General features: G+C 47.9%; 11 protein-coding genes across 12 annotated transcripts; 5 read left to right on the plus strand and 6 right to left on the minus strand.

Moving 5' to 3' along the window:
• The first annotated feature begins 20 nt into the window (after positions 1–20).
• Positions 21–1114, plus strand: PV09_07747 (uncharacterized protein). Its single transcript, XM_016361556.1, has one exon. It carries the CDS (start codon positions 47–49, stop codon positions 878–880), a length of 834 nt encoding a protein of 277 aa, XP_016210635.1. The 5' UTR covers positions 21–46; the 3' UTR covers positions 881–1114.
• A 777-nt stretch (positions 1115–1891) lies between these two features.
• On the minus strand, positions 1892–3198 carry PV09_07748 (uncharacterized protein; the record flags this gene model as incomplete). The annotated part of the gene is made up of 1 exon (XM_016361557.1): positions 1892–3198. One exon carries the CDS (start codon positions 3196–3198, stop codon positions 1894–1896), a length of 1305 nt encoding a protein of 434 aa, XP_016210636.1. The 3' UTR covers positions 1892–1893.
• Positions 3199–3476: 278 nt separating this feature from the next.
• PV09_07749 (uncharacterized protein) lies at positions 3477–4395 on the minus strand. Its single transcript, XM_016361558.1, has 3 exons — positions 4291–4395; positions 4176–4233; positions 3477–4106 (listed from the first exon to the last, which is right to left on the minus strand). The coding sequence occupies exons 1-3, from the start codon at positions 4344–4346 to the stop codon at positions 3666–3668; spliced, it is 555 nt and encodes a 184-aa protein (XP_016210637.1). The 5' UTR covers positions 4347–4395; the 3' UTR covers positions 3477–3665.
• Positions 4396–4466: 71 nt separating this feature from the next.
• PV09_07750 (uncharacterized protein) lies at positions 4467–6272 on the plus strand. The gene is made up of 2 exons (XM_016361559.1): positions 4467–5559; positions 5610–6272. Exon 1 carries the CDS (start codon positions 4572–4574, stop codon positions 5352–5354), a length of 783 nt encoding a protein of 260 aa, XP_016210638.1. The 5' UTR covers positions 4467–4571; the 3' UTR covers positions 5355–5559; positions 5610–6272.
• Positions 6273–7123: 851 nt separating this feature from the next.
• On the plus strand, positions 7124–8127 carry PV09_07751. Of its 2 annotated transcripts, XM_016361561.1 has the most exons (2): positions 7124–7487; positions 7629–8127. In XM_016361561.1, exons 1-2 carry the CDS (start codon positions 7361–7363, stop codon positions 8000–8002), a joined length of 501 nt encoding a protein of 166 aa, XP_016210640.1. In that variant the 5' UTR covers positions 7124–7360; the 3' UTR covers positions 8003–8127. The 2 variants fall into 2 exon arrangements, with proteins under 2 accessions (XP_016210640.1, XP_016210639.1); XM_016361560.1 differs by having other exon boundaries at positions 7124–8127.
• Positions 8083–10456, minus strand: PV09_07752 (uncharacterized protein). Its single transcript, XM_016361562.1, has 2 exons — positions 9832–10456; positions 8083–9776 (listed from the first exon to the last, which is right to left on the minus strand). The coding sequence occupies exons 1-2, from the start codon at positions 10419–10421 to the stop codon at positions 8102–8104; spliced, it is 2265 nt and encodes a 754-aa protein (XP_016210641.1). The 5' UTR covers positions 10422–10456; the 3' UTR covers positions 8083–8101.
• A 503-nt stretch (positions 10457–10959) lies between these two features.
• Positions 10960–12148, minus strand: PV09_07753 (uncharacterized protein). The gene is made up of 3 exons (XM_016361563.1): positions 11835–12148; positions 11581–11733; positions 10960–11497 (listed from the first exon to the last, which is right to left on the minus strand). The coding sequence occupies exons 1-3, from the start codon at positions 12023–12025 to the stop codon at positions 11350–11352; spliced, it is 492 nt and encodes a 163-aa protein (XP_016210642.1). The 5' UTR covers positions 12026–12148; the 3' UTR covers positions 10960–11349.
• A 91-nt stretch (positions 12149–12239) lies between these two features.
• PV09_07754 (uncharacterized protein) lies at positions 12240–13719 on the plus strand. Its single transcript, XM_016361564.1, has 4 exons — positions 12240–12394; positions 12451–12557; positions 12616–12648; positions 12713–13719. The coding sequence occupies exons 1-4, from the start codon at positions 12309–12311 to the stop codon at positions 12769–12771; spliced, it is 285 nt and encodes a 94-aa protein (XP_016210643.1). The 5' UTR covers positions 12240–12308; the 3' UTR covers positions 12772–13719.
• PV09_07755 (uncharacterized protein) lies at positions 12825–15349 on the minus strand. The gene is made up of 6 exons (XM_016361565.1): positions 15188–15349; positions 15030–15112; positions 14950–14965; positions 14185–14889; positions 13808–14128; positions 12825–13741 (listed from the first exon to the last, which is right to left on the minus strand). The coding sequence occupies exons 1-6, from the start codon at positions 15200–15202 to the stop codon at positions 13091–13093; spliced, it is 1791 nt and encodes a 596-aa protein (XP_016210644.1). The 5' UTR covers positions 15203–15349; the 3' UTR covers positions 12825–13090.
• A 621-nt stretch (positions 15350–15970) lies between these two features.
• On the plus strand, positions 15971–18479 carry PV09_07756 (uncharacterized protein; the record flags this gene model as incomplete). The annotated part of the gene is made up of 3 exons (XM_016361566.1): positions 15971–16064; positions 16415–18413; positions 18470–18479. 3 exons carry the CDS (start codon positions 15971–15973, stop codon positions 18477–18479), a joined length of 2103 nt encoding a protein of 700 aa, XP_016210645.1.
• PV09_07757 (chlorophyll synthesis pathway protein BchC) lies at positions 18385–19744 on the minus strand (the record flags this gene model as incomplete). The annotated part of the gene is made up of 4 exons (XM_016361567.1): positions 18385–18640; positions 18699–19486; positions 19545–19563; positions 19624–19744. The coding sequence occupies 4 exons, from the start codon at positions 19742–19744 to the stop codon at positions 18504–18506; spliced, it is 1065 nt and encodes a 354-aa protein (XP_016210646.1). The 3' UTR covers positions 18385–18503.
• Between the last annotated feature and the right edge of the window lie 824 nt (positions 19745–20568).

Raw genomic sequence — 20568 nt, forward strand, 5'->3', positions numbered from 1 at the left:
ACAAAAAAAAAAAAGAGAAGAACAATAGCAATGCATAATTTGTCTCATGCCGAAACAGGACCTTAAAGGTGGACTATCTTCAGGGCGGCCACCGCTGGCTCAACACCTCAAAAGATCTCTGCCGTCCAAAGCTACTAGGGCAATTATCCGAACCCATCATCAACTGAATAAAGAACTTGCTCAAGCAATCAAGTCAGGAGATAAAGGCAAGGCGGAAGCGTTACATCGCGAAATTGAGAAACGCGGTGGTCTCAAAACGTACCAAGTTGCTAGCATCACAGGTCAATCACTTGCTCGAGGCGGCGACAGCTCAAAAGTGCTCATGCAATGGCTTCAGAAGTACGAGCTCCGTCGCAAGAACGATAGACTTCGAATGCTAGAAGTCGGGGCTCTCTCAACGAGCAATGCGTGCTCCAGATCCGGCTTGTTCGACATGACGTGGATTGATCTCAATTCGCAAGACCCAAAGATTCAGCAACAGGACTTCATGAAACGTCCTCTGCCTGTCTCCGAAGCAGAAAGTTTTGATATTATATCTCTTTCTTTGGTTATCAACTACGTACCAGAGCCTGAAGCTCGAGGGGACATGCTACGTCGGACGTGTAATTTCCTAAGATTTAGCCTGGAACGAATCCTGCCTCTGTTGTTCTTTGTGCTACCTGCTCCATGCATCACAAACTCGCGATATTTAAGCGAACGACGGCTCGAAGATATAATGGACAGCCTTGGATTCAAGAAGTTGGAACAGAAGATTTCAGCTAAGCTGTACTACTCTCTATGGGTGCTCAGCCCACGGGTCGAGACCAAAGCAAGATCATTCCCTAAAGTTGAGGTCAATCCAGGACGAACAAGAAATAATTTTAGCATTGTGTTACACTAAACAAGAGATTTCGACATTGCCTTCATTCCAACTTCCTATCCTTCGTTCGATCGCAACGTAGAGCAATGAAGTCCATCGCACATTCTAGCTTACAAAAGAGGATAATTGGAAGGTTGAAAGCATCTAATTTTCGCTTTTGTACTGCTCTCTTAAATGTTTGACTGTAATTGTTCATAAATCATTTGAAGTATTCTATGGAGATGGTTGGATCCTGATAGCAGATTTCGTGTCCTTCAGAGCTGTTTTTGTTGAAAGACAAATATTTGAGCCTCTGTGATAACTTACCTCGGCCCTGGCTTACTAATTCATCCTTCTAGAAATTAACTTGAGAAAGAACGGTAATTGCCATATTCTATTCTTTATTAGGCTGTTGGTGGTCTTTAAGTACCTTGCAGCTTCCTTAGGTTGACATGATCGCTGAAGTCCGTGGCAACATTCAATAAACGCAAAGATTAAGATCGCGTCGAGGTTATGTTTTGGCTGCTAGTTATTTTTCTGGCTAGTTATTAGTTTCTTCCGTGCTTTACTTTTCCTCTTTTACGGGTTTAAGGCGTGCTTCAATGAGAATTTTTTTGATCCAAAATCTTAAAATGTAAGTCAAGCGGCCTGGTGATCATCAGTACGGCCTTTATGAAACCTTTTTAAGCAGAAGATATAATGATATAGAGGCAAGGATAGCAAAAATTTAGATTGGTCTGACTTTAACGTCTCTCTGAATTCCTACCGGAGTCTTTATACAGACCTATCTCACTGAGCTGAAGGCTTTAAGTCGACAAGAAGCATAAAGACAAAAAAAAAATCTGGAAAACTTTTGATATCCTTCAGCGCACGCAAGGAGCTCAGCTTTTTTTCCTGACATGAACCGTAGCAACAAGACTTCGTTCCGGTGGCAGACAGAGATTATTTCACGAATTAAATTAAATAATTGGGATAATATTTTAAGCTTAATGACTTTTAGAATGACCAAAGAAATTTAACATTTGAAATTCCCATGATTATGCATATTTTTCGTGTCACTCTTTGCCTAATAATTTCCCTGCGGATCTCATAGTTTGATGCCCAAAAAGCCCATCGTCAGGAAGTTTGTACCACTTTGGTAAATCTTTCAAATATATGTTCTGGATCGGCCGGCTGAAAAACGTGGCATCACTCTGATCTTCATCCAGACTCCCCACCGCGATTGCGATGATGTCCGGGTCTTCTTTGTACCACATAGTTAGAGTACTCGCACACTGAGAGCAGAATCCTCTTTCAGCGTGCGGAGATGCACAGTACGTCTGCATATACGGTTTTCCGTGGGGAGGATCAAATATCAGGCGCGAGAGGGGAACGTGAACAAATGTTATGTACGGGGAACCAGATATCTTGCGACAAGTTGCACAGTAGCAGTTTGTTCCTCCTGTTCCTCTAGCATATGCAGTCCAGTGGATGGCGCCACATGCACAGCTCCCTCTTCCAACGGGTGCCGTGTGAACTGGTTTGTGCGCAAGACCAATCCAGACACCGTCAAAATCCTTCACTTTTCCATTATGAGTTGCAAGTTTTGTCCACTCCTCTTCAAATAAAACCTTTGCCTGCTGCACTAGCCCTTTATCCGCCAGTGCCTGGTGTGGCGGCGTATGAATGATAGCATTAAACTTCTTCTCCCAGCTGTCTATGCTGAGGTACGAGACTCCCAGCTTCCTAGGCTCCATAATCCACGTACGTTTTACATCCAAGCCAGACTGTTGTAAGATCTTGCGAAGAGATATGCTATCTTCCAACCAGAGTCTGTGGAATGGCGACTCAATGCCCAAGCGATGGTATATTCGCTCCATTGCAATCTCCTCGGGCAAAGCATCAACGTCCATAACATCCACAATTATTCTCCCACCGGGTTTGAGATACTCTATCCAGTTCTGGAGTGCAACATCAGGTTCTCGGAGCAAGGACAATGCTGCAGTACATGAGATAGCATCAAAAGTTCCTCGCATCAAATTGGTCATCTCATGGAGTTTAGTAATGTCGTAGTTGTATATAGTGACGTGCTTATAGCGGTCTCTCGGAGCTTCAGTAATCTTGGTATGTAGCTCGTTTAGCATTTCTTGTGTTATGTCCACCCCAACAACGGAACCTGTTGAACCGACAGCATCGGCTGCTAGAAGAGTAACAAGGCCGGTGCCGCAAGCCAAATCCAAGATTCTCTCTCCAGGCTTGAGCTCAAGTGAGTTGACAATGTGCTCTGCAAAACTAGGGTGAAATGAGTTGTCGTACATGGACGCTCGAACACTATAAATGTGCTGCGCCGCCTCTGCTTGGGTAGTGTTCGATTTTTCCATCTTAGCTGAATCGATCACCCTTGGATGAACCTATTCTAGATTAAATCTAGTCAGTAAACCATCATAGAACTCTTGAACGCTGCGTTTTCTGACATGATCGTCTTACCCTTGTATTACTTATACTTTCGGCTAGATTTTCATCCCTCCGGAGTCAATGTAATTATATTTTATGCCATTCACGAATGACGTTATATCTGCGGCATCGGAGAGATACGTGAGCTGTTAGATAATTTGGCCTTTGACCTACTTTTATCTACTTTGATAGCGAAGAGAGGATAGCGGAGAAGCTCAAGGTTCAGATTTAGAGGCTGTTTATATAACATTTCAGTTCTTCAGAACCTGATTCTTTCTGTTGTTGGTTTTCATTGCTTGTTCTTGAAACACAAATCTACGTCTCCAATGCCCTCATTGTATATAGATACACGGTCTACTTCTCTTGTTGTGCCATATATGCGAATGTGCACGCTTTATCGAACAGTTCTCTCCACAAATTCCCTCTCCAATCTGCTTACTTCGCGCTTGAATGCCTCCTTTTCAGCCCAGCAGTCCAATGGTCTTCTATCGTTCAATCTTAAACACTGCACAAGTTCCTCCTTCGCCTTCTCCACTCCCGCATCTACTTGTTCAATTTTCTTCCTACTTTCAAGCTTTTTGCGCAGGTCTGCGATCTCCTTGCTGACGGACGAGTGACTAAGTTGTGCTTTGCGCTCCTTTTCAGCGGCGACACCAGTGAGCTTGTCGGTTAGAGAAGGGTTTTCATCGGAAGAAGGTGTTTCCTCTGCTTGTTTAGATATCGACTCGGCGACGGCCTTATATTTGGCCTCTTCCTCAGCAGCCAGTTTCTCAAGTTCGGAGGTCACGCGGGTTTGGATTTTGAGCTCCAGATTGGCCGACCGCGTCGCATCGGACTGCATCAAATAACCTTATTAGTATACTTTGTGGAATAGCAGCAACTGGTATTCATGGCTGTGAGGTACCTGTGAGCTGTCCTGCAACGATTCTACAAGGTCACCCGAAAATCTGGTTGGCGTATCCCTATCTCATCTCATCAGTGATCGCAGAAGTGGGAGTAAAGCTCAATTTAACACATACGCTTTGAAAACATGCTGAGCAAGGCCCTCCTCGGGCTTTGAGTTGCCTGCGCCCATTCTCGCGATGTGTTGCAGCTGTCGCGCAAAAAAATACGTTGAACAATGGCTGGCTAGAAGGGTCGACGTCTTCCTTTACTTCAATCATGAGCACGGGCGCTGTGACCACAACCTCCGACTCCCGCCGCATCTTCACAGTCAAAGACAGCGCCCATCAGAATGTTACAATAGCAATGTTGGGCACTAAGAGCTTAAGTATCTAATTTTACCGAATAGTAGAATGCGATGGTACAGACTACTTTGGCTGGCTGGCTGAACATGTCCCAGCCACAGTCCGAGAAACACAATGGTATCTCGCAATCAAGCGCTGCTACTGCCAACGAGCCTATGAAACCCAAAGCCTCCGCAGAGAAGAACATTATGACAGAGAAGGAAGACTATTGTGCGAAAGAAACTACAACGAATGCAACTGGGGTCACCTACACTTCTCTCCAGAATCGTCCCGTCGACTCGACGATTGAGCTTCCTCCAAATGTTGACCTGGTACGCATAACGGTCGACACGCTCCCTTCCTTCCGGCGTATGACAAGCTTGTTGCTTCCGGTTCCATATCCTGACAAATTCTATAACGATATCCTGACTGATGAGGTCGCATCTCGTATATCCATGGTGGCAATCTGGACTGACGCCACAACTCAGGCGTCAAGAGTTGTGGCCGGTGTACGCTGTAGACTGATCTCCCACCCAGCACAAACAGATCCAAATCCAAGCCTCTACATATCCACTTTGACCACCCTAGCACCGTTTAGGGGAATGAAGCTCGCGAGGGCACTGCTTAGGCAAGTTACTGCACGTGCTATTCATGAGTATGGCGTGGGAACTGTTACAGCACACGTGTGGGAAACAAACGAACAAGCAAGAAAATGGTATGAAAAGGTCGGGTTTAAAGAGTTGAGCTACAACCCCGAATACTATCGCAAGTTAAAGCCGGGGGGTGCGTATTTACTTGAGAGGAAGGTTGGACCAGGGGATTTACTAGATCTACACAGTGTGGAGAATGAGGCGTGAGAGGGAACCGAAGGAGACGCGCTCATGAATACGAAGGACAAATGCATGGAACTGAATGTTACTCGAATGATATGTTCAGTCCATCTGCGACAAGACCGTGATCATTAACGCTTCGATGCCCTTGGCCAGCTACTTTATGGCGACAGTACTTCCAAGCTTCGTCAATAATGCTAGGAGCATTTATCGATGCCTTCAAAGTCCTAATGTATGTTCAGGGAATTTAGCCGCATGGACAATACTAAGATGCGAATGCAGTCTCGCTAAAAGGCCGCTGCTTTCCAAGACTTCGCATCGACTTGTACACTGTTATCTTAGCACCCCTTGCATAATCAAAGATTCATCTGCGACTTTGTTCTTTGTAAGGATACAATCAAATAAGAGCTTGGGCGGACACATACGTGGAGTACTATATGTGGTTCAGGCACTGAACTACAATGAAGCGGCTCCTGGACAAAGCATAAGTTAATAGGAAGACTTGCACGATCAAGAGAAGAAGTGTTTTAGATTTTGTTGGTGAGTTTGGATAGGTAGAATGAGCAAAACTATCATCATAGAGCGAGATTCTCTGGGAAAGCTTACATGGCTCTCAGAGGTTCGAGTCTGCCCTACGAATATTGACTTATCATAGATTTGAGACCTAACCTAGTCTTAACATGCCGGGCCGCTCAAGTCGTAGTCATATCCACAAGGAGCCTGAAGATTTTGACACTAATCCGAAAGATGAAACTAAGAGGGCAAGATCAGTAGCCGATTATATGGATGACTTGGAGAAAGCAAGCAAAGTCGGTCATGAAAGAAGCCCAATCAATTGAGGATGTGTCTAATTTGAAGGACGCTACACTCGGAAGAGACCAAATCCGAGACTTTATCTCTAAATAAATCGCAATTAGAAAGAATGATACCCTGCTTTTGTTTCTGCCTCCATCTCTAGATTTGCTGCCAAGTGTTTGGCCATTGTTAGCAAGGTTTTGTTATTTGTGAGATGTAGATGACCAGTGACCACCAGATCCGCAAAATGTGGGGAGAAACATCAAACGACTACTTCACTGTAATCTCATATAATGAGATTCAGCTGTTCATCCTTTTTAAAGCTTCATTTAACGGTATGGAATCGATTTCTAGGTGCTAAATAAGGCTTTGGCCAATGGATCAGCTTTTTGCTGCTTTCGTCCACCTTGCCCAGCTTTACCATCAAAGATGTCGAAGTTGTTGACTCGAAGCATAATACTGCTGCAGGCACACTTGATAGAAGCTGGAATTTATAATGGGAGATTCTCGTCGTATGGAGAGGACGAAAATCGGAAATTCAAACCGCAAAGAACACTCCGGGGAGTGTATGTTTTACAATTCCGTATGTGTAAATCAACATGCATTATGATTTCAGTGTTTAACATCACTCAACTTAGTCTGGTTCATCGGCATCCGTTACTTTGATTACTCCTGGTTCCACCAAGGGTGAAATACATTTCTGTGGGAAATGCCTTCGACTCAACGCGAAATCAGATTTAAATGGCCGTCCAGCTCCTGAGAATCCAGGCAATAGTATTTATGTCGTCATAGCTGAATCTTGTGTCTGTACGTACGCTCCTTTTATAACATTCATACACTTTTAGTGATTGTAACCTAGCGGCTACAGGCAGGGACGTGAATCCACAAAACCTGGGGGTCCAGAATAGTCTTAAGTCAGGCACAATTGCTGTAGACTGCGTTAATATTCGATTACGCAGAGATGATGCTACATGGCATGCTTTGATAGGGCCGGCAAATAACGTCGATGTCGTCTTAGGCATGGCAGAGGAAGTCGACTGTTCACAGTACTTGAGAGCGAAAGATCCAGCTCGTGAAGAAGCAAAGATTGATTTGAGGAGAAGCCACTTAAGAACAGGCGCTATTGTTGGCGTTTAGATCCTGACTTGAACTATGAAAAGATCGAAACGGTTTTTCCTAACGAGCAGCTAGTTCACGGAGATAACCCCATCGCTCCAGGTTCTCCATCTCCAGGAATCATGACTTCTTCTGCCGTCAGCGAAATCACTCTCACCCTAGGACTCGCGAACCCGAGCGTTTGGCCTGAATCCCCAACTTTGCGGGCAAAACCACCAAGTCCTCCGAATGCTGTATCGATTCCGATGAGTGGGTTGCCGTCATCGCTAAGCACATTGCCGACACCTTTGAGTGACATTACCTCTTCAGCAAGCGGAAATCTTGTACCTACATCAGGGCTCCCTCCTTCGGATGATGGGACGAAGGGTCCAGCTAATGTATCTGCACCAGACAAAGCAATGCCTGTTGCACCAGGAACTGATACAGGGGTTGTGGGAAACATGCCATCACCCCCAAAGGGCACACCACAACTCCCGAAGAACCTACCGAGTCCGCACAACGTTATGCCATCCCCTCAAAATGTTGCGACCTCTCCGCCAACGGGCATGCCTGAGATGGCTGGAATGTCAGGAGTACCAACGCCGAAAATAGGTGGACCTGCATCCAGTGGAGTTAGGACGACTTTAAACAATGGGCAAACAAGAAGCGGCGTTGGAGGCGTGGAGACGTCAGCAGGGCAGATTGGAAACAATGGCGGACTGACTTCACACATGTTCAGTCCATTCTTAGCTATAATTTCAATCTTGGCGGGACTTCAATTTTGATGTTTTAGCTCTTCAGGGACGCCATGAAGATGCACAGTGAACGCAAGTTTCTTTATGTAAATCTTGATTCTATGGAATGAGTTATGAACAAGTGAATATTTAGTACAGAGGATCGTGTTCCAGGCCTGAGTAGAGTCTTCCGGGAATGGGTGGCTGTACTTGGCCTGTTCGAGCATGACTCGCTGGTACTAGAGAGCAATGTGCAACACCATTCAAACCTACTGAAGATTGTCCCCACAGTAGCTTCTCGTAAACTACGGCTTCATTGTGCAAACCGGCTGTTAGGTGACATGCTGAGCTGATTGCCGCGCTGCATGTTGCCACCACAGGTGGCGCTCCCGTAGGGAACCTTCTCATCGAAAGTGCAATTGCGCTCATTACTATGACAGTTGCTCCGATGATAGAGAAGATGATAGCAATCGGAGAATATCCGCAGTTGACGAATTTCGAGAGTGACTGTGCAGGACTGCCATCTGGATTGTATATCATTATTGAGATAACAAAAATGGCCTGGGAGATCAACCAATGGAGGATGATCTGCAGAACGAGAAGAACGCTCCCATAGGCAAAAGGTGCACCAAGGAACCACATACTTCGTTGTTCGCCTTTAGGGCTGCTGACCATCAGCGATTGTGCCCGCGAGCTATAGCGGGCCCAGTCTGAGGCGAGGAACATGGTAGTAATGATCCCCATGTAAAGTAACCAAACCATGGCTAGGAAAATCTGCGGTAAATTTGCCAAGACGGCCATGCCGATTGTGCTAATACCTTGGAGGTCGTAAATCACAATGGCATCTTGATGAGGGGTACCGAAGCCGAGTTGCCAAAGAGAAGAAAACGACATACTGACACCCCTTTTCTTGGTGTGAGAAAAACCCCAGGCACCAAATAAAGCAATAAGACCATACGAAACTCCGAGCAGCAATGCAAAAAACGTCCACTTTCCTTTGTTGACTGATTGAGCCCATCGTAGCCTTTTGTCGCTGTATGGAAGGCCAGCGCCAGGGATGCGCCAAAGGTGTTTGATGTTTACCCGATCGGCAAGGCACATGCCTCTCGTCGTGTCATCTTCTCTCGCCAGAAAGCTCGCAGCCGCGTCACCAACCGAGGTGAGAATGTGCTCTGTTTTATACCTCCACAGCACAAAAGACATTGCCAACACTTTCAGGAGATTGAACGATATGACCAAAATCATTATCAACAGGCTGAATTCAACCTCACACACATCTTCCACCTGCTCACTGAGACAGTGATCAATAGGATAGCCAAACACAGTCCATTCATCCGCCTTGGGGAGATAGCTGTCAGGCTGACATACTAGGTTGCCTCCATCCTGGCCATTGGAAGAACATATCCACCAATTATTATCTAAGTTGCCGCTCACGAGGACGGAGCTATCGTACTTGAGGATAGAATTTGTATCGTTCCTTTGGCTCGAAACGAGGATCACGTTGCGACGTCCTGCAAGAAAAACATTTGAATACGCTTTGATGCAGTCGTAATTGCTAAGGGTCTCCCATTTCGACGCGTTCTGTTGAATTCCATCAAAATAAGCATAGAGCTTATCAACCTCACCCTGGTCGTATGGTATGGCAGCAAGAGTAGAGTCTGCAGAGCCGTCTGGAAGCTGTGGAATCCGGAAAAACTCCCCACTTCCGCCGAATGAGAAAAGAGGCCCCGTCAGATTGAACGGCTCACCATTTGCGAAATCTTCGGTTGCAACTGCCCAGTAGTAATTGTTTGAGCTGAGAGAGACAAACACCATGGAATTGTATCTGAGATCACATCAGCACAGGCTGGGTCAATTACGACGTTCCATGAAGAACGAACAGTAGATGAAAAGGCACGCTGCTCAAGCACAAAAGAATGACGACGAGGCTCTTCCTTTTTGCAATCCTGGTCAAATTTCGGAAGCTCAGCATTCCAACATGCAACCACTTTTTCCGGGCATGTGCTCTATCAACTTCCTTTCTGCTCGGGCAGGAGTAGGTTGACATAAAGGCATTGCTTCCGGTCAACAATAGCGTGGATAGGATGTTAATCAATAAATGCAGCCATGTGTTCGTCTTCTTCACTTCATTGCAGTCTCCACGTTGGATGATCCCGTATCCAGATTCGATCCCACCGTAATGTGTTTTGGCGTACAGCAGCCAGAAGATATTCACGAGCAGAACAGAGAGCGCGACACAAAGGAAGAAGACAAGTGTTCGCTTCAGGCCTCCGAAATTTGACCTGAACAGCCGGGGTGATTTGTATCTGCTTTGCGGCAGAAGAAGTTCCTGATTCTGGTGGTCTTGAATGAAAAATTCCGATGGTTTCCCAACGTTCGACGGTGGTTCTTCGCTATGTGGATTATGGACCGGTTGGTACTCGGTATTTTGCGTGAACTGCGGCGCCCATTGCTGAAAGTAATTTGCCATTGCCCCGAGGCGCAACGATTCGCGGTAGGACAAGGACGCTCAGCAATCCACTATCGACGCGGGGGACGTCGACCCCATTTATAGATTTGATGATGCGGCGGCCTCGTTCCATGTTGAAGCGAGGCTCAGCTCATGTTGTCCGGTCTTTCTCATTTGGCGAACTGTTTCACGGGCGCAAGTATTGGTGGCTGAAAATGCAGGGCTTCGCCAAAATGTGCCTGCGGTTTGGGACGCTTTGCCCAATGCAACTTGAACTCGGAGAATGCCACGGTCTCGGTCCTCGTAGGAAGCTTTAGTCTGCGCAGCTAAATGCTTGCAAGTCGATCTGCTCTAAAAACAGCCTTGTTGCGCAGCTCAACGAATCAGCATGAACTACGCTTCGAACTCAAATTTGGGCTGCATCTGCTTTGGTTATTTCACCTTAGCGAAATCTAAACGATCTCCTGAGAGCGCCCGCTCATCCTTGTTAAGCATGATAGAGCAGCCCTCACATATCCTGAGGCAAAATCCGCATAGGTGGCTGTTCGTGACCTGATAAATTGAAGACGTCAAAATGCTCCCGTGTCTAGGACTCACAAGCCTGCTTTCTCTTCTCCGCTACCATCCCGTGGAATGGAGCAATACAACGAAATCAAAACATACACGTTTTGCCTCTTCAAACATTTTGAAAGGACTAGACATAAGAGGACGAGAAACAACACCCTTTTCAAGCAATGGCCGAGAAATTTGAGCAATTCTGCTGGTAAACAAAAAGCAGCAGTGCTGTATTCAGCCACGACAGAGAAAATCGGGTATGCACATTTGGATTATGGGAATTGTAGATTATGCCGTGTACTCCGAAGTAGAAGTAGCTAGGAGATCGCCTCTAGGAACTTGGGTCCGTGTCTTTTCGATTATCACTTCCTCCCCGATATCTAAATGTGCCCTTCTACTGTTTGAGAGTCTCAACCTTCTCCTGCACCGCTTCCTTGGCCTCCTCCACGGCATTCTTTCCCTTCTCGCTTCGCCTATAGAGGGCTATCCTTGTGACTTGTGTGGCACCAACACAGAACAAGAACGCGTTGACCGTCGCGAGGCTGCAAAAGCTAGTGGTCAGCATGATTTTGCACTGTAGCCTCAAGATAGGCAGATGGAGTGGATAGTCGGGAGGTAAACGTACAAGACGTTCTTAGGCTTGATGATCAGACACCAACGCGTCCAGATAGCGCCCGTACACATCAGCGCAAAGTTCTGCGTCAGGGACAGCTTCTCAGCAGGTCGTGCCATATCTGCTGCGCCAGCAAGAACAATTCCCCACTTCATTATCGGTGCCCTGGAATGCGTCAGTGTTTCCATAGATCCCGCATGTCTCGTAAGTGACTTCAAGCTCCTCGAGGGAGCATGACGCACACCGGGGCGGGTGGATTTGCGTACCAAAAGTGCACCGTCTTGGGGCCAACCGGGCTGTTCCACAGCTTCTGGAATGCGCTCTGTCCTTCCGTGCTAGCTGGTGATGCTTCTGCCGCTGTCGAGGCATTTCGGCGGAAAAAGGCCTGTCTGAAAGAGGATCTTACGCCGGCCTGCTTGGACGCCTGCAGCAGCCGGAGACCTGCTCGTTGCGACATGGTGAAGTATGGCTAAGAGAGGAGATTTTGTAACCCCGCGATAGGGGGGTAAGAAAGAAATGTAATTGGTGGTGTATGCTCGGGCAATGACTGATGTTGTTGGGCTTTGGACTTTGCTCTTTGGCGATGACGGCGGAGTTGGGGCACGATAAGTCCGGGCTGAGGCGAGTCTTGGCACCACCTCCCGATTCTGCGCCCGAGCTTTCTTGAGCGACCTTCCCTCAAGCACCGCGAGTCTTGTCATTGATTGAACAACTTACCATTGACCACTCTGCCTTGCACGATGGCAACTAAATATGCCTTTTCTCAGAGCCTCAAAGAGCTTCGCTTCCATCTGTGCCAGAAGTCGGATCACAGCGCCGCTACTAGGTCCGTAGTACTGCAATCCATCCACGGCTTTCGCTGAGCTCACTTATGTATAAAAGACAATTCCTGCTAAGATCGTATCCGACAATGAAGAAGCACAACCCCCACACTCCTATCTTGATACGAGAGGCGTTCGACGTTCAGCCAAAGGTGTGGGCACGATATGGTATGCTCGCCTTGAACATCTATCTGTAGTTGGTCGATTGCTTACGTGGTTGGGACAGAGTATGGAAAGGAAAAAATGGTTCCTTTGAGTAGTATGTGTTTCGACCCCTTTCTTTCTGCGCTGTGAATATAGGGCAGAGCTAACACGCGTTCTAGACCTTGACGAAAAGGCTATCGAGAGTAAAGTGAAGGAGTTAGTCTCAGCAAGCTCGTAATTTGTCACGCAGTGGAACGAACATGCATAAAGCAAAAGAGGAGGCCTTCATACCCGTATTGTACATATCTATCGCGAGGATTGACGGGTTATCAGAGCTTGATGTGGAGACATGCTATGAGATGTGTACGATACGCCTTCGGGAGAAAACAGTCAAATATCGCACGTCTTTTCAGCGCATGTGAATAGACTTTTCTTCTATAACGCTATAACGTACGTGAATATTCCCTTTAGTATTTTGCCATTTCACGACAAATCACGTTCTCTTGCAAAGCTCCTTGTCTATTGTTTGCCCCCCTTATTTGCTTTGTGTCCTTCTGTTACCGGCCAATCTCACGTCTGAGTCTCCCCTCTGCAGTACTTTCGCGAGCTCTTGGCCAAGAATCCACCGCGTCCTCTACCTCCTCCAAAAAACTTTCGCTGTTGTGTATAGTGGTCCCACCGAGAACGACCCTCACACCCGGTGAGCTCGCATTAATTTGGGCTACCACCCTGGCCTCCTCGTAGGTAGCACCGCCTACGATGAAAACAATTATATCCTGTGGTTTGTCGCGCGTTTGCCCTCCGCCTTCCAAGAATGGGAACATGCTATCTTTGAGCCTTCGGTTGATCAAGTCCTGTAGGATAGCCTCCAGACGTGGGGAATGCTGTGTATATACGTTCTCAACGCCCTTGAGTCCTCGGGACAGCCGGTCACGCGCTCCAGAGAAAAATGATCCAGACTGAAATAGGTCTGGTAGGCCGCCTGGGCCCCCTGCTTGAGGAACAGCCTGCAGAGAATTGTGGTAATCAAGGAGCTTCGTGACTATGTCAATGCGATTTTTGGGAAGGGTTGTGGTTGCGGCAAGGAGCTCCATTAGGGCTGGTGTATTGTTATTAGTTGATTTTGAATAGCGCAAAGCGTATATGGCGATAAGCCGCAATTTGTTCGTCGCTGAGACATTTGGATTGCGAATTAATATTTGTAATTGCTACACGCCGTCTTGTTAGTATCGTTTCAAGCCTTTCTACACTTCAAAAGAGAGACAAATACGCACCCTAAGATCGTGAGAGTGATTGTCATTACAGGCTATGCTCTGCTCCAGCTCACTCACGTCTAACAAATTATCTTGCCCAACACGCCTACTCAACTCCCCTACTAACGTGATGTGCTTTGTCACGTTGCTCGAAAGCTTTCTAAATTCTGGGTACTCTTCAATAAAACGCTTCATATCAGCAATCGACTCCATCTGACTGTTGCCTTGCCGCTTCGCTGCGTATTGCTCGACGTATTCCTTTGCGTTCTGGCCAAGGTCGCCGAAGTTGAGATACATATTCTTCTTGAAAAATGGGTCTTGGTCTTGCTGGAGTACGATCTCCTGGGGATTGATTTATCAGCGAAGGGTATCTAGAATCACGTTGACCAAAAGAGTACCTTGAGTTCAGGACGTATATCTGGCACGTCGCTTAGGTCGACGCGACCATTTCTAATACCCAGAAGCTCGTGTACCATGGCCTGGTATGTCCATTGTGTTAAAAGCGGAGTAACCGGGTCATCTCTCCTATCCAGGATCAACAGAATGGGAGGGGTATCGGTTTTCCTGAAGTCGAACAGCTGATCTTCTTGCGTCATCTGATATCGTACTTCGGTGGCAAGCTTCTTTGCTAATAAGCTATTCCTTGCATATCTTATAAGTGGCTTCTTTTTCAACGACAATAACAGAGCGATTATACCCTCTGTAGTCCGTTGCAACGAATCAGTATTCCACATATCTGGACTATTGCTCCATATGCGGCGCTGGGGAAAAGTCAAGTTAAGGGACATGAGATCAGGATTTATCACGAGATAGTCTGCAAAATGCTCTTGAACCGCGCGTACGACCTCATGGTCATCAGCTTCCGCTAGTCGTTCCAGCGCAGACTTTTTGACGATGTTGCTAAAGTACAGATAGTATTCACCATACTTGGGGTCGCGCAGTTCGTCTATGAGAAACTGTATGGAATCTGGTGAGGGTCGAACGAAGCACAAGCAACGTAGATGACGCATCTTCTCGCGGGCTTGGTTGTCAAGGCGATCGGTGAGGAAGACTTCATGGTTGAGCAGGGCACTCTGTGTGGTAGCGGTCGACACAATGGACACCTTCGCGGAGCATTCAGCTTAGATATGTGGAGACTGCTGCTCAAGGTAAGACAAACCTACAGTATCGGCATCGAGTCTACCATTAGAGCCATTAGCTAGACGTACTGATTCCGCACATTGCAAGTGTGACAAAAACATACAGCAAAATCTTCATCTTGGTTGACGACCCTCCAGCCGTGCTATCCCCCACAGAAACCATACGGCTGATGTAGCCAGAGACTGCCTACACAGCAATTAGCCTGACCACCCCCAAGCAAGGCATCACAGGATGCACGCTAGTGGGGTCTCGGGAACGTACCGCAACGACGTCCATGATTTCGACTAGAATTTAGTGAAGTCCGCGGGCTGGTGAGGAGTATGGTCGGCCGTGCTCGCCACTCATTATGAGCTGCATGCAAAAGTCAATGCGACCTGGTGGACGGGGCATATGACAGCATCACAAGAAGATACTCAATTAGACCGCTCAAGTGAGGAGCTTGGTAGTGGAAGACTAGCCAAAAGAGAGCTCCTGATGCTGCCTCAGTCCGCAAGGCCACAACAAGCAGGCCAGCTGCAACTTTGTCCTGGTACCCGAGAGCGCCGAGTAACGGAGGCAGGAACGAGGGAGGCCTCCCCAGCAAGTCCGGGAAGGAGCGGGCAAGCGAGAGTCTGCACGCAATGGCCAAGGCAGGATCAGCCGACACATGGCAAGAGCCGTGGTCGAGAGCCAGCGCTCAGGTGAGCAACCTTCATTATTATTAACAGCCTACGACTCGTACACATACACACTCGCACTCGCACTCGCACTCGCACCGGCACCCACACTGCTCCCTCCGCGCCCTCACCCGCTCTCGCACGCCCTAGTTCGCACGCCCTCGTGCATGGTCTCAAGCATACCAGACCCAAGGCCTGCTTGCTTCTGCCTGGTCGGACGTTTTCGTTCTATCGTTGTCCCTTTCTTTCGCTCGTTTGACTCCTCTCCCCTTATTTGTGGCTGCCTTCCGGCTTGGTTCGAAATGAACGATTTGATTCCTACAAGCTATTTTGGTTCTGGAATTTCCTCTTCTTTCAGTTCTGCTTGCTCTAGCGAAGCTGTTATACCATGGCGGCGTTGCAAGCAGAGCTCGATGCCTTGAAGGCCATCTCGCGCTCTTTGCTTATCCAGTTCGAGAGAGGATCCAAAACCTCAGAGCAGCGTACGTACTCTTCTTCTCACTTATATTTTGTGCTTTGTACACACCTTCTCGCCCTGTCTCATCATGTGCTGGACGATGCCACACCTTGGATTCGTCTGGCGCAGACTTCATCCTCAGATGTGCTCGATGCCGCTGCGCGGTCACGACTTGCAGCTATCCCATGCGTTCTTTGAAAGCTGATGAACACCGAACCATATTCAAGCTATTTTCCACTTTCACTCTCTCTTCTCAACAACAGCTTTCCCCTATCTTGCCTTTTTTGCACGTGCGCTAAGAAACTTTGTTTCTCCCCCGAGTCTATTTTTAGTAATCGTCTCTGGCCCCCAACACTTCGGCTCATGCGTTTACAGTGCAATTATTACTCGACGCTACGAGCAGCCTTCAGGTCGCTATTCTGCAACCAGATTTTCGCAGAAGAAGTGATGCATCACGAATTTCCAGGGATATCCTTGACCTATCGAGGTTGGCGGAAGATAATCTTGAAGCCTTGCAACATTTGATTCATCCAAATAGAGACCGTAGGCCAAGCCGAAGCCCAAGGTCTGGGGCGGAGGAGAAGTCAAGAAATCAGAACATATTTTCGAATCTTAAAAAGCATGCCCATGCCTTCCAAAGATTGTCCGACTATATTACCAACAGGGAGGACTGGACACGACTAGCACCCAAAGCACCCAAAGCGCCGCGAGCACTTTCCTCCTCCCCCGAGGCATCTTCTCGTCTGCAGCCCGCAGAGAAGGGAAAAGAAACTACCTCGGCCCCAATTAGTCCTTATCAGCCAACAGTGGAAGACGTCGATGACACCGATGGTGAGGATGAAGTCAAGTACAATGTCGAACATGTGCACTACGTACATAAAGAAGACTCCTCAGTCATCGACCCCGCCAAGGTTGAGCAGACGCATCCCAAGAGGACGAGTCATCCACAAACACCCCCCCAGGTGGTAATTAGGCAAGCTACAGATCCGAAGCAATTTGAACCATCATCGAGCAAGGTTGCTGCATCCTCCGCTTCGCCGCTCAAAACGGCTGCCGGAGTTAACGATGTCGATGGCGCGGCAAATAAAGCAGTGCAGGACACCGAGGTCAATCAAACCTCTTCACTTCAGAAGCGCGACAGTCATGCTGATCGTCCATTGTCTAAGTCTTTACAGGAACTCGAAGACGAAATTGCTCGACTCAACAGAAAGCTTCAGGAGAAATATTCAGAAGGAGCAACCAGCACGTCTGATGCCGCAAAACCGGAAAGCGGCAAATGGACGTCAAGTGGTAAGCACAAAAGCGTAGATCTTGGCCGTACCAATAGCCTATTTGGGGATTCCGGAAGTCGTCGACCACGATCCTCGACATCGCAAAATGCAGAACGTCCACGCTCATTTGTTGAGGGCACAGCATTTGATCCTGGATATAAACCAGATATGTTACCACCTGCACTGCCTGAAGGTCTCAGAAGAGCATCATCTATGAAATCTCGTCCATCACTATCGCGCTCTCCTAGATCAGCTCCTTTTTCTCCCTATGATCCTCACGTGGATACATACTGGGACTACGGGTATCCGCATGGTGCAACGAACATGTACGGTCCAGATCCGCGCACATCTTTGCCAACTGTTCTGGAGAGCGGGAAACGTGATCATAGAAGCGCACGCACTGGGAGGATTGTGCCAAAATTTCATTTTGAGAATCCCATGGACACCTTCGGCGACTTCTTTAGGGAAGAAGACCCTGGCATAGCGGACTTTCCTCTGTTTGGCCCTTCTGTCCAACCACCCCTAAATCAAGGACGATCTCGTGGCAACTCTCGAGCCCAGAATGAAGCCTCCCCTAATCCTAAGCCTTATATCAGCCCGCGTCAATTGCATGAGAGCCTACCAATTGAGCCAGACGTTCGCCAGATCAGTGTATCTCTTGAAGACATGTTTTACGGTGTCAAAAAGAAATTTCGAGTAAAACGGGACAAGTACAATCCCCAAACGGGCATCATAACACAAGAAGAGTGCATAATGGAAGTTCCCATACCTCGAGGTCTCAAACCCAAAAGCAAAATCAAGTTTGAAGGCGCAGGCCATGAAACCCGGGAGGGTACGCGAGAACTTCACTTTGAATTGGTCGAGAAACAGCATCCTGTTTTCACGCGTTCAGACTACGATTTACATTGTACACTTGAGATTACACTTGTTGAGGCACTTTGTGGCTGGGAAAAGTCCATCACAAGCATTTGTGGTAAGGAAGTTATATTTTCGCATCCTGGACCCACGCCTGCTACGTGGCACGAGGAACGTGCAGGGCTAGGCATGTGCACGTTCAAAGATCCATCTATAAGAGGCTATCTTGTCGCAAGCGTCAGCATTCGGTATCCCGCTGCGCCGCTGTCAGAGTCTCAGAAACGGCTCATCAGGCACGCATTAGGGGGGCCTAATCCCAGAAGCTCGGGCAATTTCTTTTAAGTGTCACGACCCTGGATGTCTACGAGAATCTTGACGTGCGACTCTTTCTCGTTGATCAGCGGCATAAAGCCCTTTGGAATGAGATCTTCGAGGCTAATCTTGCTGGTGATCATGTTTTCCGGTCTTAGAGACCCTTGTGTCCCGAATTAGATACTCAACCGCTCAAATCGTTGGAAGAAAGAACAACTCACCATCTCTGAGATGTTCTAGTACGGCTATCCAATCTTGGTGCTGATAGCCAAGTACGCCAGTGTAACTAGCCTCTTTGAATACTAGCCAGCACGGATTGAACGGAACTTCCTTCTCCCAAATTGCCACGTTTACGACGGTGCCTCGTGCCTTGACTGCATTGCATGACGTTTTCAAGCTAGCAGGCACTCCGGCACAATCAAAAACTACGTCAGGACCGGTTCCGTTGCTGAGCTTCCTAGAAATTTCAACCACATTGTCAGATATAGGGTTTATAACGTGTGCAGCTCCAAAACTCTTTGCGAATTCCTGGCGACGCGATGCTATTTCGGCAACAATTATGTTCTTCAGACCCTGCGCTCGAAGGCATTGAACCACAGCGAGGCCAATGGGACCACCTCCCATTATCAGTGCCGTATCATCAACATTCAACGGAGCTGCCGCTGTCGCGTGCCATGCCACGGCGAGCGGTTCAACTAAAGCACCAACATCTAGAGGCACATTGTCAGGTAGCTTCAGCGCATAGCTTGCGGGCACGGTCAAATAATCAGCGAGACCGCCACCTCCTCCGCTAAGTCCAATAAAGCCCGCACTGTGACACACATTCTCGGCATGGGCAGAGCATGCAGCGCAAGATGAGCAAAATAGTGAGGGGCGCACGACAATCTTATCGCCCTCGTTGAATTCGCTATCTCCAGGATCTTTGACGACGCCGCTCAGTTCGTGCCCAAACGTTACCGGTATAGTATCTTTCGTGATTGGATGTGGCGTCACAGGCGCAAAGTTGGGACTGATGAGAAGTTAGACGGCTGATAGATGGCTGTTAATCTGGGCGTTTCCCATTTTACCCTCCAAGATACTCATGAACTGCGATGGTTCTGTCAGGACTCTAGAAGCCGGGTCTTTGGAGCTTTCAAGAGGGCTTACGATCCGTTCCGCAGATACCCACATACGCCGGTGCGAGCTTGATCTCGCCCTTTTTGAGTTCTGGTTCGGGCACTTGTTCGATACGAATATCTTCCTTCCCGTAGTATCTTGCAGCACGCATTGCCTTTGCTTTGGGTGATTTTTTATATAATTGAGATGATGAAAGTTCATACCACTTGGCAAGCATACTTGGAAATTAGCCCACTTAAGTACAAATCCTGTAGAACATACTGCTACAGCCGTGACGACCATCGGGCAGCCGGATTACCTTTTTCAGTAATGCCTAGTCCTCTGCCCCGTGAGGGGAAGTCGACACGGGGACGGTATTTGTTCCGTCTTTCTCTGGGGGAACGGAGAGACTCAAGCTTGGCATCAACGACATAGAAATATGCTTCCTACACCCGAACTCGACTAATATGTTGCGTTCGGCTCACGTCGGACAAAGCACGCAATGCATGCCATGTTCGTCCACCTGCCTTGTGCAGAAACAGCGCAACCCGCAACTCCCAAGCCAACATTCCGCTCCTAGGTCTTGGCGCTGCTCTCTCGGACCCAATCAATGAGCTCCATTGCCCTCCGCTGAGAGGCCAAGAGGGCGGGATCCACCATTTCAAGCATACCGCAGGCTTGGCAATGTCTGCGCTCCATTCTACACCACGGAAGGACTGGACATTGCACCCATATGTCGCATACATTTGGTTCAAAGAGAACTCGCAAAGCTCAAAGCTATTTGCACTCCTGATACCTACGTAACTGGGTAGCAGGGATCATCGCACGTACTCGACGCCTCAATGCGTTCTCAGCAGTGTAGCGTCTCTCATTTCATCTTCGCTCTCGCGAACCGCCAAGGCCCTAGCGTCTACCGTTGTTCGTGGCGACCAGTACGAGCATACTTGGCTCGCGTCACCTAGCCAAAGAAGCCTTCCAGAAATCCTCCGCTTCGAT

Source organism: Verruconis gallopava (assembly GCF_000836295.1).
Source record: "Verruconis gallopava strain CBS 43764 unplaced genomic scaffold supercont1.32, whole genome shotgun sequence".
Lineage (NCBI taxonomy): Eukaryota > Fungi > Ascomycota > Dothideomycetes > Venturiales > Sympoventuriaceae > Verruconis > Verruconis gallopava.

Coding starts and splice junctions, on each gene's coding strand:
- PV09_07750 (XM_016361559.1), top strand. CDS start 4,572: ATGGTACAGACTACTTTGGCTGGCTGGCTGAACATGTCCCAGCCACAG.
- PV09_07749 (XM_016361558.1), bottom strand. CDS start 4,346: ATGGGCGCAGGCAACTCAAAGCCCGAGGAGGGCCTTGCTCAGCATGTT. Junction 4,234..4,290: donor GCTCAGCATGTTTTCAAAGC/GTATGTGTTAAA, acceptor GAGATGAGATAG/GGATACGCCAACCAGATTTT. Junction 4,107..4,175: donor CGTTGCAGGACAGCTCACAG/GTACCTCACAGC, acceptor TATTTGATGCAG/TCCGATGCGACGCGGTCGGC.
- PV09_07752 (XM_016361562.1), bottom strand. CDS start 10,421: ATGGCAAATTACTTTCAGCAATGGGCGCCGCAGTTCACGCAAAATACC. Junction 9,777..9,831: donor AGCGTGCCTTTTCATCTACT/GTTCGTTCTTCA, acceptor ATGTGATCTCAG/ATACAATTCCATGGTGTTTG.
- PV09_07747 (XM_016361556.1), top strand. CDS start 47: ATGCCGAAACAGGACCTTAAAGGTGGACTATCTTCAGGGCGGCCACCG.
- PV09_07755 (XM_016361565.1), bottom strand. Junction 14,129..14,184: donor ATATACGTCCTGAACTCAAG/GTACTCTTTTGG, acceptor ATCAATCCCCAG/GAGATCGTACTCCAGCAAGA. Junction 13,742..13,807: donor ATCACTCTCACGATCTTAGG/GTGCGTATTTGT, acceptor GACGGCGTGTAG/CAATTACAAATATTAATTCG.
- PV09_07751 (XM_016361560.1), top strand. CDS start 7,361: ATGACTTCTTCTGCCGTCAGCGAAATCACTCTCACCCTAGGACTCGCG.
- PV09_07754 (XM_016361564.1), top strand. CDS start 12,309: ATGGCAACTAAATATGCCTTTTCTCAGAGCCTCAAAGAGCTTCGCTTC. Junction 12,395..12,450: donor GATCACAGCGCCGCTACTAG/GTCCGTAGTACT, acceptor TATGTATAAAAG/ACAATTCCTGCTAAGATCGT. Junction 12,649..12,712: donor AAAAATGGTTCCTTTGAGTA/GTATGTGTTTCG, acceptor CACGCGTTCTAG/ACCTTGACGAAAAGGCTATC.
- PV09_07753 (XM_016361563.1), bottom strand. CDS start 12,025: ATGTCGCAACGAGCAGGTCTCCGGCTGCTGCAGGCGTCCAAGCAGGCC. Junction 11,734..11,834: donor CCCAAGACGGTGCACTTTTG/GTACGCAAATCC, acceptor GACGCATTCCAG/GGCACCGATAATGAAGTGGG. Junction 11,498..11,580: donor ATCAAGCCTAAGAACGTCTT/GTACGTTTACCT, acceptor TAGCTTTTGCAG/CCTCGCGACGGTCAACGCGT.